General features: G+C 36.8%; 4 protein-coding genes across 4 annotated transcripts in view; all 4 read right to left on the reverse strand.

Annotated features, from left to right (window-relative positions):
* adarb1b (adenosine deaminase RNA specific B1b) overlaps positions 1-5,727 on the reverse strand; it is a 201,374-nt gene extending 195,647 nt beyond the window's left edge. The window contains exon 1 of the mRNA XM_084724285.1: positions 5,540-5,727. The gene's annotated coding sequence lies outside the window, so the exon portion shown is untranslated. The remainder of the gene's footprint in view (positions 1-5,539) is intronic.
* Positions 5,728-7,770: 2,043 nt separating this feature from the next.
* LOC146322339 (olfactory receptor 2K2-like) lies at positions 7,771-8,691 on the reverse strand. Its single transcript, XM_084725247.1, has one exon. It carries the CDS (start codon positions 8,689-8,691, stop codon positions 7,771-7,773), a length of 921 nt encoding a protein of 306 aa, XP_084581373.1.
* Positions 8,692-12,024: 3,333 nt separating this feature from the next.
* On the reverse strand, positions 12,025-12,957 carry LOC146322340 (olfactory receptor 11H6-like). The gene has a single exon (XM_084723942.1). The coding sequence runs from the start codon at positions 12,955-12,957 to the stop codon at positions 12,025-12,027; it is 933 nt and encodes a 310-aa protein (XP_084580068.1).
* Positions 12,958-16,558: 3,601 nt separating this feature from the next.
* LOC146322341 (olfactory receptor 11H6-like) lies at positions 16,559-17,491 on the reverse strand. Its single transcript, XM_084723943.1, has one exon. The coding sequence runs from the start codon at positions 17,489-17,491 to the stop codon at positions 16,559-16,561; it is 933 nt and encodes a 310-aa protein (XP_084580069.1).
* Positions 17,492-18,241: the final 750 nt, after the last annotated feature.

The raw sequence follows: 18,241 nt of genomic DNA on the forward strand, positions 1-18,241 counted from the left end.
CCACCACTACAGAGCCAGTGCAGCATCATGCAGCTTTTTCTAACATGGCACGATGCAGCAGAGCTGAGTTAACTTTGCTCACACACACACACACACACACACACACACAGAACCACACACAGTCAGTTTGGCATGGTACCCTCAGTGCCTGGCCTAAGCTGTTTTCTCCTCTTTAAACTTGTCACCTCAGCAAGTGGAGCAGTGCTGCAGCAGTTTTATGAAATATACAGTAAGGGTGAGTGTAGCCGGCCCTTTCAACTTAGTTTTGATCAGTATTTGCTAAGGGTGCCCCGCAACAGTGTTTTGTTTTAGCTGACTACTGCAACTGGATTTTGCAAAGCTAAAGTTACTCAGCAAATCAGCAAAATCGCTTTTCCCACACAGTTGTAAACAGATTCGATCATTACGCATAATGTATTTTAAAGGAAAAACAAGTGTTTGTCAGCAAGGCGTTTCTCCTGCAATGCTTTTTCTGCAAAAACTTAGCCAACTATGCTGTATTGTTTTAAAAGGAAAGTGTGAGTCTCGTGTCACTTGTTTGGGCCAAATCTGACACCCCAACACGAACTTGGACGGGAGGCTTCCTTTGGGAATGAGCTTACTTCAAAGGGAAACACCACAAGGCACAAGTGCAAATGTTCATATCGTCACATTACAGTCATTCATCATTACGAACAGTCAACCCACAAACAACTGGGTCTCCTCAGGTTAAAGGATAGTTCAGATTATCTGAAGTAAGGCTGCAGCGTTCAACATTAATGGTTTAAGTGGGTCTGCAATCTACTTGCCCTGAGTCAGTTTACTTGCCCCAAAGGAAACCATCTTACTTAATAGTGCTTATCAAATAACAACAAAGATTTAAATTAGCCTTACCTTACCTACATGTGATGTGTTTAAATATCTTGTCTAAAACCAAAAGATATTCCATTTAATATACAGCTGCAATGATTAATTGAGTAACAATTAATTATTAATGTTTTTTAAGGTAAAATTCTTTAATTTCAGCTTCTTAAATGTGAATATTTTCTGGTTTCTTTACTCCTCTCTGACAGTAAACTGAATATCTTTGGGTTGTGGACAAATCAAGACATTTGAGGACGTAATCTTGGGCTCTGGGAAACATTGATGACATTTTTCACCATTTCCTGCCATTTTGTAGCTCAAACAACTATTGACAGATTAACTGAGAAAATAATCAACTGATTAATCAACTATAAAATGTTAGTTGTATACTATAAACTATAAACTGTTAGTTGCTGCCCTGGTTTAATATGATAATAAAGGGCATAATATTCATATTTGAGAGGCTGAAGAGAGTATTTTCTGCCAATTTGCTTGACATATTAGCTTAATGATTACTAGATAATTAAAATACTTTAATAGTGTAATTCTTTTTTTAGCAGTTGCCTGGTCAGACAAGTGATTGCTAGATTTACTAGGCTAACATTTTACTTGCCCTGGGCAAGGAGGCAACCCTTACAGTTGAGCCCTGGGTTGTATTAGGTCCTTATCCACAGTCAGTGAACTACCTACACCCCTTCTGTGTTTTTAAAGGTTCATAGTCACACAACACAAACTAACCGATCAAAGCTACTGTAGACTAAAATTGCTGTTTTGGCCAAAGGATTTGGTTTCTTTGGAAAGAGCTTATATAATATCGTTTCCCACCTGTCTGACAGCAAGGAAAAGCAGTGAAAATATTCTAAACATAGAGTATTCTTAAACTGATATGAAATTTTTAAGTGGGCCCTTTTGTAGGTGGCAAAAATATATTTTACTGCTGACCCTGTCCACAGCAATCCATCGCTTAGCTGCTGCCTCTCCACACCGGAGGCGCGCGGACCACCATCTACTGTAGGTGATACACTGACTATGGAGAAGTACCTGCAACTTCACTTTAATCATCCAAACTATCCCTTTAAATGCAGTACAAGCACAGAACTTTTTCCTGGCTTTTCTCTGGCTAATGTGACTCCAGTCCAGTCGGTTAATAGTCAAATACTGGTAAGCTAAAACAATAAGTTCACATGATGAGATGTTTTCAAGCAAGCCCTTGCAATCCACTGTGAGGCTTTCCAGTGATCCACCTCCTTTACAAAGTTCACCTCTGGACACCCCACACCACTCACACAGTCAAACTCTGGTACTGAAAATAAGCTGCATCTTGCCAGCAGTTTAAACATTGAAGCTTTTGTAATGTGTGGAAGCCTGTTTAAGCTGTGGGGAACAGGCATCTGTCCACTCAAGACCCACACTTAAAGCCTTGTCGATGCTGCTAGTGTGTGTTACAGGAAGCAGCCTTGTTTGAGTATTCGAGTGTGTGTGCACCAGAGACTTGTTGAGGTACAGACGCATGCTGTTGAGAGTAGTGGTTACATTTTATTGCTATTACGGTACTGTTCATTTATTGGCACCATCAGCCTGCAGTATGCCAGTGTAACAACAGAAGTACAGTTTTTATTCTAACCAAGGCTAGACTGATGAATCAGTTGATATTTACTTACTGCAAATATATCACGTCAGCCAATAAGAACTAAATTGAGCACAGACGGGGCTGTACAGGGAGAGCCAATGAGAGTAAGCTGTCAAAATGCTTGTTAAACAAGCATAAACTTACTCTATCACAGATAGTATGTCAGGTCATAGAAGCATCACCTTGTAACACCACTGTACAATAGTGTGTTTTAGTAGATCCAACTGCTCCAACAGAGTGTGGTCTTCTCTAATAAAACCAGAGGCAGATCACATCATATCAGTTTCAGGAGCAAGACTCTCCCAGTATAGATAAACTAAACTGGATCGATTTTCCGTTCTGAATAGAAACCTGCAGTAGGAGCTGGCATCTTTTTAAAACTTAAGTCACTGTTTTGTCAGTGGAGTCTGGAGTCTTGGAAAGGAATGATGTAACTGGTTAAGCAAAAGGGATCCTTTCCATAACGTTGTCAGACAGACATACATGTTGACAGAACAACAATCTGAGGCTGACAGTGGTGAGAACAAACACTTTTAGTGGACGTACTTTGCAGGCTGGCACCGAGGATTACACCGCAGCCCATTTCAGGGCTACCAGCTGAGGAAATCTATGGGAATAATTCCACAGCTCTTTGGCAAAGAAGTTAGACAGACACTAGCTGGAAATTAAACTGACATGATCAGCAGAAGTCAGATAGAAATCAACTGAAAATTAGGCTGCAGCACTTCAGTTACATGCCTGTTATGGAGAAATTACTAATAAGGCAAGCAGTTACAATTCATCCTGGTGTGAATATTATATGCAAATGAGGTCACACCACTGATCTGACATGATGATAAAATTTCATAATTTTTCTTTAGTAAAGTTGCTTTATTCGTAATTTCTTACAGTTTTTATATGCCTAACTGTTAAAAACACAAGTGAAAGTTTAATCTTTCAGCGGCCTGATTTTTATTTATTTATTTTTTTTTTACATTTTTATACTCTGTTTAATCGGTATCAACCCCAAAAATCCAGTATATGCCTCTATTTTTGTGTGCTTAATGACTGTATTTATTGTTGAATTTGTATCTTATAAGGTCTCTTGTTTAGCAGTTGAGTTTTATGTATTTTAAAAGCCCATCTAAGGACTGGCATTGCAAATTAACAAAGACTATAAATGCTGTGGTGTGTGGCACTGGTTTATACTGCATACTTGTCCCTACACAAATAAACACTATATAAATAAATAATTAAATGAGCAGAAATAAAACTACAGGCTCCATCTGGAGGTGAGCGATGTGTCCGGGAAAACAGAGATATGCACACAGAATTACACTGACAAGCAACTCTGGCCACTTTTCCCTCATGCAGTAGTGGGAGCATTCACGGGTTAAGTTGCAATGTGGGAAATTTCACTCTCTGCACCATCATAGCAATATCATACTTCACCTTTGATTTTACTGTTCCTTTCCTCTAAGTTGAATTAACAGGGGAATTAGATTTAGTGTTTATGACTGAAGAATAAAATCACAGTTGTTACACTTTTAGGCAGCAGTTATTTCCTAAATTGCTTTCACAAGACAGCAGCCTGAAAGCAGCACGTCTAAATACCTCGCTCTGTGCTGGATGTGCAATGCATGTAGCCTAGAGTGCTAACTTTCACTCACTCAGCATCAAAGCTGGGGTAAATACTGGGGTATTTTTTTTTATCCTCAAATGCCTTGTTTTAATCACAGCCCGAAGATATTCAGTTTACTGTCAGAGAGGAGTAAAGAAACCAGAAAATATTCACATTTAAGAAGCTGAAATCAGAAAAGTTGGGCTTCTTTATTCAAAAAACAATTAATCGGTTATCAAAATAGTTTCCAATTAATCCAATAACTGATTAATAATCAGCTATTTGATTCATCATTGCAGCTCTAGAAATTTTTAAAAGAAGGAGGTATGTATTTTGTAAAATCTGCTGTGTCAATTTTCTTGTAAAAGCAGGGCGTAAAAAAGAAAATATTAGCTTATGTCACAGATTTACACAGATTCACACCAAAATCTGCATCTCCCATAGATTGAAATTAATAGTATTTCACATAAAAATGCTGTGCAGTATATTATTTCGTTGTTTTCATTCTTGAAAAGTCACCAAAATGCAGAAAAACACAGGTTTCAAATCCTCCCTATTTTTGACGTATCAAGGTTGACAAGTATGACTAGAAGCTCCATCTGGAGGTGAGCAATGTGTCCGGGAAAACAAAGATATGCACACAGAATCACACTGAGAAACAACTCCGGCTACTTTTCCCACATGGAGCAGCGGGAGCATTCATGGGTTAAGGTGCAATGTGGGAAATTTCATTCTCTGGAATTACTATTGCAGAAATAGTATGCACAATTATAGCAATATCACGCTTCACCATTGATTTTACTTTTGCTTGCCTTTAAGCCAAACAACAGTTCAGTTATTAAGTGTTTCTGACTGAATAATAATAAAATAGTCATTACACTTTTAGGCAGCAGTGACTTCCTAAATAGCTTCCACAAGACAGCAGCCTGAGAGCAGCACTTGTAAACACCTCGCACTGTGGTGTATGTATAGCGCATGTAGCCGACAGTGTTCAGTCTTTTTTTTTCTGTCCTCTCCGTCCAACAAGAAGACCGTGTGTGCAGGACATTCAAACACTGCAACGCTCCCCTGCATGAATAACACTGAAATGTGTTGCAGCAGGCAGCGCAGCGTTAATGTGACCGTATTATCTGTGAAGTGGACATGATGCGGTCTCCCGGGTGGACCTTCACAGGCACCGCTGACAGGGTAAAGCTGAGGTAAGATGACAGACATAAATCCCACTGTCGCGCTGCACAGGCTCCACACACACACAGGCTCCTTTCACAACGTTACAATCACAAGTGCATATTTTGGTTCGCCGGTGGCGCGACTGTGACCGGTGAGCCGCCTGTCTGCGCTCTTCTGGAGGATTACCAGCCAAATATTAACGTTACATAAACACAACCGGAACCCAAATCATATTAGCAAGCCCGTTTGTTTCATCCTCCGCAGCCCAGAAATAAACACGCCAACAGCCTACTCACGGTTCGTGTCGGAGGGGGGAGTCAGGGTCTGCCGAGACGTTCAAATCTTCTCCGCCACTTGACTGGGAAACACAAATGTCTGTTGTCCTCCGTGTCGTCGCTGGCGGTGGAGAAAAACGAGCCCGGGCTGAGACAGAGCGGTTGTACGCTTGCATGTACTGCAGTGTGCACAGTCTGCTGTCGGCCCTCTTCTTCTTCTTGATATTTTGCCGCTGTCGGTGAAGGAAGTGGCGCATTACCGCCGTCTTGTGGTGTGGTGGAGTCAGTGCAGGTCGGCCGGGAGCGCTCTCCCGCTGCTGGTGTTGTGTCATATACAGATATGGGGAGTGACGGATTACATTTAACGGGATTATGGAGTCTTGATACAAAAAAGGCAACTGTATTCCGTCACAGTTTCAGATTAAGAAAGTTGTAATCAGATTACAATGAAAGTAGAAATTATTAGTAGGTAGTGTACTATCATGTAGAGTGCTCACAAAGTTTGCAAAAAAACTAATTAACCTGAAAATAAAACAATCCGTTATAAAAAATTAATCTGCATATCTTTTGATAATCAATTAATAGTTTCGAGTATTTTTTTAAGTAAAAAAATTCTCTGATTCCAGCTTCTTAAATGTGGTTATAAACATGTTATTTTAACATTAATAATAACTAATTTTCACCTAGGACCATCACAAAAAATAATCACGAGAACAGGTGGAACTTAGTACAAATATAAAAACAAAAACAATGGGAAACACTGCTCTTTGTAATAAATAAAGGTGCTTTGTTTCAGCATTTGAGAATTTAAACACAAAAGTTCTGTGAGTTATAGGTGCTGAGACAAAAAGTGTTACAACCATCCCTGGTCTCGACTACTTTATTTTTTAATTGTGTCTAAGTAATTAATGATTTGTATTTTAATGTTGGGGAACTGGGAATCAAGATCACTTGTGAAGTTTTATCAGCAGAGACGGTGATAGTTGCCAAGCAACCAAGATGCATCTCCAACTGTGCAACACGTAACAATATAACAGCAATACATGAAAATGATCACATTTTCTTTGCCTTTTGTGAAATTTATACAAAACCTTTAAAATGAAAATATATGCACTTTTAGGAAAAGTCAGGTACCAGCAGGACTGTGCTTTTTAATTCAACAAAGTTATTGCATGTGAAAAGGGTCAAAATGACCACTTTTGCAATGAATTAAACTACCTAACAATATCTAGTACAGATGAACAATGTATAGACAATGGTATATATGGTATAGATGACTAATTTGATAATCACTTAAAGAGCAAGTTGCAGGATGGAGACCCCAGTGCAGGAAAATTATGCAGAATTTAATGACATTATATACACGCAGACTTGGTGAATAGAAGAATACATGTAACAGAGTTAAGTAATTAGGATACAAAAAAGGTAACTGTCCATCACAGTTACAGACCTAATCAGATTACAGATATTTTTTGTGCCAACATGAGGATTATTAGCAGGATTAGAATTTTAACATAAAGAACATCTCTTTTTATTTTGACTTTTAACTATACTGACACCACCAATTCCATGTTTTACAGGACATATAAAAGATAAAAAATAAAATTGTTGAATAAAAGAGAGACAATAGAACAATGAAAAAGAACTGCAACTCTCAAAAGAGCAATTTTTGGCTAAAAGAAGAAGTAAAAACTCTCTGAGATTTCTCTTCTTTTGGATTTGGCATCCAGGGAGAAAATTTTGAGGGAAAGGCGCCAAGCTGTAGACTTAGGCTCTGACATTTTAGTTGACAAAATGTTAAACCTTTTTTTTTTTTTTTTCAAATGCATATTTTTGCAGCTGAAGAATGTAAGAATCATGTTAGGCCTGCAAGAATGATGAATGAAAATTAAAATGGCACAAAAACAACAGTTATTCACTTCCAAATAATTATTTGTCAAAGCTACAGCGAGACACTGGAAAGGAGCAAAAGAGCCACATGTGGCTGCAGAGCCGCAGGCTGCAGACCTCTGCCCGACACTAATAGGCATTTATTCTACAACTTCAACTCTGCAGGAAAGAGAACAAAATCTGTCCACCCACAACTGAAGACACACTTTAATTTATGTTGTGAATGTAAATAAATATAAATATAGAAATAAAATGCAAACGTTGAGTTAAAATCCTCAAGCAAACATTTGCTGGCATTTATATGTGCAGAATTTCCATTCTGCTTTGCATCCATCAATAAAGTATACAAATATTATTTAACGTTAAACAATAAGCAAAAAAATTTTGTTTCGGATTTTGGACAGTTTAAAACCATAAATCAGAGGATTTACAATGGGAGGTATGATCAGAAATTCTATTGAAATAAAGTTTTGAAAGGTTTGAGGTAAACCTTTTGAACCGTATCTTATAAGCATTATATCAAGAAGTATAGTCACAAGAAAAGTGATCAAGGAGGTTAAATGTGGCACACATGTTTGCATGAACTTACCTCTGTTTTCTATAGAATTCACACATGTTTTAATGACATACATGTAGGACCAAAGTATAAAGACACCATGAAAAACATAAATGATTATTGTTAAGTATGCAACTATGTTGTTAATAATGGTTTCAGCTGGGAAACAGGCAAGTTTAACAATGATCCAATTCACACAAAACAGTCTGGAAATATACGGGCTGCATAACTTCACTCTGGATGTTAGAAAAATATTAGTGCCTATGATGCAAAAAGGTGTTATCCAAGAGAAACACACTAACTTAATGAGTCTTTGCTTTGACATGACAGAGTGGTACTCCAGTGGACGACATATAGCCACATATCTGTCATATGCCATGACTGCAAGAATAGACAGATCACTGCAGGCGAATGAGTACATGACCAGAGCCTGAACGAGACATCCAGAGTAAGAGATAACATGAAGAGGAGAGAGCAGGTCCCAGAGAAACTTGGGATAGAAACCTGTTGTTCCATAAAGTCCATTCATGCAGAAAGCACACAGTAGAATGTACATTGGTTCATGCAGGTTTTTATCCAAGATGATGGTCACAATGAGAGAAACATTTACCAGCAAAATGAAACAGTAACACAGTAAAGTGAGAAAGAAGAGAGCAACTCTGTAGTTCATTGTTTCATTCAAACCAGAGAGAAAAAACATTCTTATGACAGAGACATTATCTATCATGGTCAGAAACCGTGTGTTTTTTCCACAGTGTTGTGTGCACCGTCCCTGACACGGTCTCTGTTCCTTCATCTCACCGTCATTAATATCCTGTCTGAATACAGCAGCACATGAGCTGGGAATTCAAACCGACCAATCAACAGTCTGGAAGAAACTTCATCTTATATCACCTAGTCACTGTCTTTATGCAGTGTACAAAATATACAACAATAAAGAAAGTACTCCACTAACATTTTTCACCTTTCTTTTGTATTATGTAAAAATCATGACATGAAGTAATGAATTTCTTTATCTTGGGAGCACAGTGTTTGGATATAAAATGAAATTTATTTACGCCTCTTTAGTCATCATGGATGATCACTGACCAAGTATAATAATAATAATATGAATCTTTTTTTATTCAATGCAAACTTGAATATGGACAAGGTCTGAACGATTTTTAAGAAATATCTATTTGCAATTATTTTCACTGATACTGCAGGTGTATCATGATTTGTAATATTAAAGGAAAGGATCATTTTTACATCATTATGCTCATATTTACTGAAAGCACATTAAAACTATTATGGTATGTTATTTTTTCAGGGTTCTGTACTAAACAAAGATGTTTTCTGAAATCTAGAGAATGACGTGTTGACAGGACACCTCTGCAGCAACACATTATGGTGGTTAGTTGGTGTATATTGCACATCCTGTGATTTGAAAATTGCAGTAGATCATATTACAATTTTGATCAAATTTCGATTACATGTTCAGCCCTACCATGGATCATGCCATGGCAACAGCATGTTGGATGCAGTGGCCACCATAGCCACAGTTTGGGTTTCACACACACACAAAAAAAACGAAAACGAAGTAAAAAAAAAGGAAATGTAATGTGTACAATAGAAGTTTTGTTTATTCAAAAGCATTTTCATTTCCTGACTATTATGCCCAGTAAGTGTAGAATCTGAACACCTTTCCTTTCTCTCTCTCTCTCTCTCTCTCTCTCTCTCTCTCTCTCTCTCTCTCTCTCTCTCTCTCTCTCTGACACACATACACACACAAATGATTCATCCATCACATCTTACCAATGACTTTTAACAGTGTTCATGTGTAGGTCTATACTGTCCCTATCAGCCCTGTGTTTGATTGCACTGTGTGTTTGGTTGCACTGTGCAGAAAAAGAATCCACAGACGATAACACAGAAAATTCAGTGAGACAAACAGTGTTACAACCGTCCCTGGTCTCCCCTAGTTCATTTTTAACCGTGTCTAATTCATTAATAATTTGTATTTTAATATCAGAAAAATGGAAATCGAGAGCACTTGTAAAGTTTTATTGACAGAGACAATAATAGTTGCTAAGCAACCAAGATGCATTTTCAACTGTGCTGAATGTAACAAGATAACAGTGTGGTCACCATGACGGTCTATGGCCAAAATAGGTAAAAATGATCACATTTTCTTTGCCTTTTGTTTAATTTTTTATAATTAAAAAATAATTTTCAATGAAAATACAGACAATTTTAGGAAAAGTCAGGTACCAGTAATAAAGTTATTGCACATAGAAATTTGAAAACGGTCAAAATTAGTGTCTTGGCTGTTCTAGTTCATATATAATTGTTATAATATGGTTAAGCTAAAGCAAAGAAAACCACTTGCTCAAGGTTTGGGAAAGATGGAGAAGCATTTCAACATATGGAAATCAGGCCTGTGGTCCCATGTCAGTGCTCTGCTGCCCTCTTGTGTCTCCCCTTCTTAAACAAACAGCAGTTAGAAGTAATGAGTAACTGCTGCACCACCACACCAACTCAGATCTAAGACACATTTCCATGGTTGAGCTTAATAATGGGGCTAACTATGTGTCTAAAAATCATCAGTCCTGTGTGACTCACCTTGAACCACTTCCTCAGTGGACAAGGAGATATAACCAACAAGTTAGTGCCACGATCATGGCAGGCAGAAACAGAATCATTCACATCTAAGCTATGATTTCATTTGTCACTTCGAGACTTAATTATGCTGCTCAAGACTGATACAGTCTCCCGCTGATTTTTTTATTTTTTTCATTTTTTTTGGCACATTCTTTGTTCATCAGAGTCTGAGTTTGACAGGTTCAGTGGTCATGAGGCTTTCTGAAATCTCTGCCTCAGTCACACAACATTTATTTTATTTCACAGTCGTTAATTGTTTGTATATGATAAATCACAAGCAGGTCAGTGCTCCAAAAAGAGGATGTGCATTGCAGGTTTTATTCCATGTATTTAATTCCTTTATATAAGCAAACAGTGAAGTCACCACACAGTGTGCATTTTGTGAATTACCAGAGCAAAGAATTCATTAACTAATGACTTGTGTTGGAAATGCCAAGAAGAAATAGGCTTTTTTTTTTCTTTTTTACATTATATTAGGGATTGTTCGCTCATTCAGGTGTTTTTGAATAAAATCTTTAGACAAGAGTAAGACGTCACCAGCATCTCCAAGAATGTGATTATTAGGAAACAGATCACGACTGTGTAACATGTCAAGAGAAGAATTGTCAGTTGTTATATGGCTGGAGTCATTACAGCTGTTAGAACAATACTGAGGAACTGTAAATCAACTAAACCCTCAGAAATGTAAGAATGGATGAATTATAGGACAAAAAGTGTCTCATATGAATCCATGCTGACTGACAGTCAAGGGAAAAGTCTGAGGTAATATTTGGAAATTATATTACACTGTCTGAAAAACATGAAATATGATCATTGTTTTGTCTTGCCCTGCCTATTTATAATATTTTTTTTTATAATGTATATATTTTTAAATTTAATTTCATTAATTTAACTGTTTATGGGGGGTTATTATTAGTGTTGTGCCCTCTCTTGTTTAGGTCTCTTTTATTCTGTAGCCGTTGTATTTTTATTTTTATCCATGTCAATGAAATGTCTCATTTGATATTTAAACCTGTCATGTGCCAACACATTACAAATCAATAACATTTAAATTAAGAAATTAGAGCAAAGCATTTCCTTTGTATGAATTACCTGAGATGTGCTCACAGATGTTTAACAGTCAGACTCTGGACAACTGACCAGACCACTGGCTAAATGTTCATAATAGATATGCATGAAAAGCTAATAAAAACACATTTTATATGATCAAATTTCTGTCATCATTTTTTTTTAGTACCACCAAATAAAAAGGACACATATGATACAGCATCCTAAACATTCTGGATAAAGAACATTCACACTGGGAAACACAGAAAAAAAAACATTTGTCAAGGCATACTAAGCTCACATTTACCAAGATCAAATATGCAAAATGTAAGGGTTCTACAAACAGGACTTTAAGTTTGTTAAATGACAAAAATTATTTGTTTTTAATAATAACAACACCCAGAACTCTTTTTCGAATTTTGGACAATTTGAAACCATAAATGAGAGGATTCAAAATGGGAGGTATGAGAAGAAATTCTATTGCAATAAAGTTTTGAAGGTTTTGAGGGAAATCTTTTGAGCCAAATCGCATACTCATGACATCAAAAAGTATAGTCACAAGAAAAATGAGCAAGGAGCTTAAGTGTGGCACACATGTTTGCATGAACTTACCTCTGTTTTCTATAGAATTCACACATGTTTTAATGACATACATGTAGGACCAAAGTATAAATAAACCTTCAATCGCATAAAGGGTTATTGTAATGTATGCAACTATGCCATTAATGGTAGTTTGTGCTGGGAAACAGGCAAGTTTAACAATGACCCAATTCACACAAAACAGTCTGGAAATATACGGGCTGCATAACTTCACTCTGGATGTTAGAAAAATATTAGTGCTCATGATGCAAAAAGGAGTTATCCAAGAGAAACACACTAACTTAATGAGTCTTTGCTTTGACATGACAGAGTGGTACTCCAGTGGACGACATATAGCCACATATCTGTCATATGCCATGACTGCAAGAATAGACAGATCACTGCAGGCGAATGAGTACATGACCAGAGCCTGAACGAGACATCCAGAGTAAGAGATAACATGAAGAGGAGAGAGCAGGTCCCAGAGAAACTTGGGATAGAAACCTGTTGTTCCATAAAGTCCATTCATGCAGAAAGCACACAGTAGAATGTACATTGGTTCATGCAGGTTTTTATCCAAGATGATGGTCACAATGAGAGAAACATTTACCAGCAAAATGAAACAGTAACACAGTAAAGTGAGAAAGAAGAGAGCAACTCTGTAGTTCATTGTTTCATTCAAACCAGAGAGAAAAAACATTCTTATGACAGAGACATTATCTATCATGGTTAGAAAGCGTGTGTTTTTTCCACAGTGTTGTGTGCACCGTCCCTGACACGGTCTCTGTTCCTTCATCTCACCGTCATTAATATCCTGTCTGAATACAGCAGCACATGAGCTGGGAATTCAAACCGACCAATCAACAGTCTGGAAGAAGCTTCATCTTTTATCACCTAGTCACTGTCTTTATGCAGTGTACAAAATATACAACAATAAAGAAAGTACTCCATTAACATTTTTCACCTTTCTTTTGTATTATGTAAAAATCATGACATGAAGTAATGAATTTCTTTATCTTGGGAGCACAGTGTTTGGATTTAAAATGAAATTTATTTACGCCTCTTTAGTCGTCATGGATGATCACTGACCAAGTATAATAATAATAATATGAACCTTTTTTTATTCAATGCAAACTTTACTATGGGCAAGGGCTGAATGATTTTACAGTTATTTTGACTGGTACTGCAAGTGTATTATGATTTCCAATATTAGAGGAAAGGATCATTTTTACATCATTGTGCTCATTTTCATTGAAAAACACATTAAAACTATAGATCATATTGCAATTTTGATAAAACTTCGATGACATGTTCAGCCGTTATGGCTGGGCGGTATGACAAAATTTTTATATCACGTTTTTTAAAAAATCATATAGGTTTCACGGTATTTGATGTTTTTTTTTTTTTTTTATGCAACAGTGTTCTTACCCACATTTTCTTCTAATGAGAAAAGAATTACTGCAGTTGATTGTCTTTAAATAGCCCATTTTACTGTCATAAGGACTGTATCATGTTTTTTTCATGTCCAGACACAGATAAAAGCATGACCCCTTCAAAATATGGTTACCATATGGCGAGGGCAACTATACGATTAAACGTCCCCACACACGCTAGTCAGCACCAGAAATACTAGTAGTTTACAATATTTCAAAATCAAATATTTATCAATATTTCATTCGTGCATGATGCCAGTTATCTGTTGCCTCTAAGATTTTATGCAGTTGCACACCACTAGTCAGGGCTGCAGTACTGTCAGACAACAGCTCCTCTCACCCAGCGCGTATGAACCGATCGCCGTGGCAACTCCAAATGTTTACATCAGCAAAGTCGGACAGATGAATGTAGACTGTGACAGAATAAACTGATATATATTCAGTCGACTGGAGAAACGTGACCACATTAAGCACAGACACAGACATAAACCTGTAAGCAGAGCTGCTGCTGCTGCTAGCACTGCTAACATTAGCCACACTGTGTGTCAGGCTGGCAGCTAACATCAGCTCTGAGTCCTTTACCTGCAGACACTGTGACCCTCTTCAGTCTGAAAAGGTGAAGTGTTTATTGAGTTGTTGTCATGTTTTGTACATTAATGTATAAGGTTTGCATTGCACAGTGCAAAGTAGCGCACATTTCAGTGGCATTTAAAGTATGATTTGGCAATTGTAGACTGTGATTAACGGCTTCAAATGGCTCTTCATACACACAGCATTTTTTTTCTGACAGTTTTTAACATTATAAATGAATAAATTCTGCTAATTTTTAACTGCTTCCTGAGTGTTTTCTTAGTGTTATACTAGTCACCTAGTCTAAATCGACAGGGAAATTAGTTGCCAGAAACATCCCTAGAGCACACGCTCAAGCAAGCACGCCTATGGCGTTGGTGTGCAGCAGTGAAATGGTTCCCACTGAAACACTTTTGTGCCGCGCACGTTCCAGATGTTGTTTGGGCTATTCACTGGCATGACGGTATATGAAAATTTAATATCATAATGAAAATAAAGACTGGTTTTTGGTACCAACCGGTATACCGCACAGGCCTATCAGCCGTACTATAGACTTTGCTATGGCAACAGCATGTTGGATGCAGTGGCCACCATGGCCATAGTTTGAATTTCAAAGTTTGGGGTTCACAGAAACAAACAAAAAAAAATAATCTGAACCCACAAAAGCACACACAGCACAAACATTTAACCAGAGATAGAGCACAGCTTTAGTGTTTCTCCACAAACGAGCCTGCAGGCTCATTGGTAGCAGCAAAACAAGAAACCTTTCCTTTCTCTCTCTCTCTCTCTCTCTCTCTCTCTCTCTCTCTCTCTCTCTCTCTCTCTGACACACATACACACACAAATGATTCATCCATAACATCTTACCAATGACTTTTAACAGTGTTCATGTGTAGGTCTATACTGTCCTTATCAGCCCTGTGTTTGATTGCACTGTGTGTTTGGTTGCACTGTGTAGAAAAAGAATCCACAGACCATAACACAAAAATTCAGTGAGACAAACAGTGTTACAACCGTCCCTGGTCTCCCCTAGTTTATTTTTAACCATGTCTAATTCATTAATAATTTGTATTTTAATGTCAGAAAAATGGAAATTGAGAGCACCTGTAAAGTTTTATTGACAGGGACAATAATAGTTGCTAAGCAACCAAGATGCATTTCCAACTGTGCTAAATGTAACAAGATAACAGTGTGGTCACCATGACAGTCTATGGCCAAAATAGGTAAAAATGATCACATTTTCTTTGCCTTTTGTTTGATTTTTTATACTTAAAAAAACATTTTCAATGAAAATACAGAGAATTTTAGGAAAAGTCAGGTACCAGCAGCATCACTCATGTTGGAAATGCCAAGAAGAAATAGGCTTTTTTCTTTTTTACATTATATTAGGGATTGTTCGCTCATTCAGGTGTTTTTGAATAAAATCTTTAGACAAGAGTAAGACGTCACCAGTGTCTCCAAGAATGTGATTATTAGGAAACAGATCACGACTGTGTAACATGTCAAGAGAAGAATTGTCAGTTGTTATATGGCTGGAGTCATTACAGCTGTTAGAACAATACTGAGGAACTGTAAATCAACTAAACCCTCAGAAATGTAAGAATGGATGAATTATAGGACAAAAAGTGTCTCATATGAATCCATGCTGACTGACAGTCAAGGGAAAAGTCTGAGGTGATATTTGGAAATGATATTACACTGTCTGAAAAACATGAAATATGATCATTGTTTTGTCTTGCCCTGCCTATTTATAATATTTTTTTATAATGTATATATTTTTAAATTTAATTTCATTAATTTAACTGTTTATGGGGGTTATTATTAGTGTTGTGCCCTCTCTTGTTTAGGTCTCTTTTATTCTGTAGCTGTTGTATTTTTATTTTTATCCATGTCAATGAAATGTCTCATTTGATATTTAAACCTGTCATGTGCCAACACATTACAAATCAATAACATTTAAATTAAGAAAATAGAGCAAAGCATTTCCTTTGTATGAATTACCTGAGATGTGCTCACAGATGTTTAACAGTCAGACTCTGGACAACTGACCAGACCACTGGCTAAATGTTCATAATAGATATGCATGAAAAGCTAATAAAAACACATTTTATATGATCAAATTTCTGTCATCATTTTTTAGAGTACCACCAAATAAAAAGGACACATATGATACAGCATCCTAAACATTCTGAATAAAGAACATTCATACTGGGAAACACAGAAAAAACATTTGTCAAGACATACTAAGCTCACATTTACCAAGATCAAATATGCAAAATGTAAGGGTTCTACAAACAAGACTTTAAGTTTGTTAAATGACAAAAATTATTTGTTTTTAATAATAACAACACCCAGAACTCTTTTTCGAATTTTGGACAATTTGAAACCATAAATGAGAGGATTCATAATGGGAGGTATGAGAAGAAATTCCACTGCAATAAAGTTTCGAAGGTTTTGAGGTAAATCTTTTGAGCCAAATCGCATACTCATGACATCAAAAAGTATAGTCACAAGAAAAATGAGCAAGGAGCTTAAGTGTGGCACACATGTTTGCATGAACTTACCTCTGTTTTCTATAGAATTCACACATGTTTTAATGACATACATGTAGGACCAAACTATAAAGACACCATGAAAAACATAAATGATTATTGTTAAGTATGCAACTATGTTGTTAATAATGGTTTCAGCTGGGAAACAGGCAAGTTTAACAATGATCCAATTCACACAAAACAGTCTGGAAATATACGGGCTGCATAACTTCACTCTGGATGTTAGAAAAATATTAGTGCTCATGATGCAAAAAGGAGTTATCCAAGAGAAACACACTAACTTAATGAGTCTTTGCTTTGACATGACAGAGTGGTACTCCAGTGGACGACATATAGCCACATATCTGTCATATGCCATGACTGCAAGAATAGACAGATCACTGCAGGCGAATGAGTACATGACCAGAGCCTGAACGAGACATCCAGAGTAAGAGATAACATGAAGAGGAGAGAGCAGGTCCCAGAGAAACTTGGGATAGAAACCTGTTGTTCCATAAAGTCCATTCATGCAGAAAGCACACAGTAGAATGTACATTGGTTCATGCAGGTTTTTATCCAAGATGATGGTCACAATGAGAGAAACATTTACCAGCAAAATGAAACAGTAACACAGTAAAGTGAGAAAGAAGAGAGCAACTCTGTAGTTCATTGTTTCATTCAAACCAGAGAGAAAAAATATTCTTATGACAGAGACATTATCTATCATGGTTAGAAAGCGTGTGTTTTTTCCACAGTGTTGTGTGCACCGTCCCTGACACGGTCTCTGTTCCTTCATCTCACCGTCATTAATATCCTGTCTGAATACAGCAGCACATGAGCTGGGAATTCAAACCGACCAATCAACGGCCTGGAAGAAGCTTCATCTTTTATCACCTAGTCACTGTCTTTATGCAGTGTACAAAATATACAACAATAAAAACTGAAAGCTCTTCGAAAGTACTCCATTAACATTTTTTACCTTTCTTTTGTATTATGTAAAAATCATGACATTAAATAATGAGTTTCTTTATCTTGGGAGCACAGTGTTTGGATTTAAAATGAAATTTATTTACGCCTCTTTAGTCGTCATGGATGATCACTGACCAAGTATAATAATAATAATATGAATCTTTTTTATTCAATACTTTACTATGGACAAGGGCTGAATGATTTTACAGTTATTTTGACTGGTACTGCAAGTGTATTATGATTTGCAATATTAGAGGAAAGCATCATTTTTACATCATTGTGCTCATTTTCATTGAAAAACACATTAAAATTATAGATCATATTGCAATTTTGATAAAACTTCGATGACATGTTCAGCCGTTATGGCTGGGCGGTATGACAAAAGTTTTATATCACGTTTTTTAAAAAATCATATAGGTTTCACGGTATTTGATGTTTTTTTTTTTTTTATGCAACAGTGTTCTTACCCACATTTTCTTCTAATGAGAAAAGAATTACTGCAGTTGAT

This window comes from Lutjanus erythropterus, chromosome 8 (genome assembly GCF_056507025.1).
Source record: "Lutjanus erythropterus isolate fLutEry1 chromosome 8, fLutEry1.hap2, whole genome shotgun sequence".
NCBI classification, from domain to species: domain Eukaryota; kingdom Metazoa; phylum Chordata; class Actinopteri; order Lutjaniformes; family Lutjanidae; genus Lutjanus; species Lutjanus erythropterus.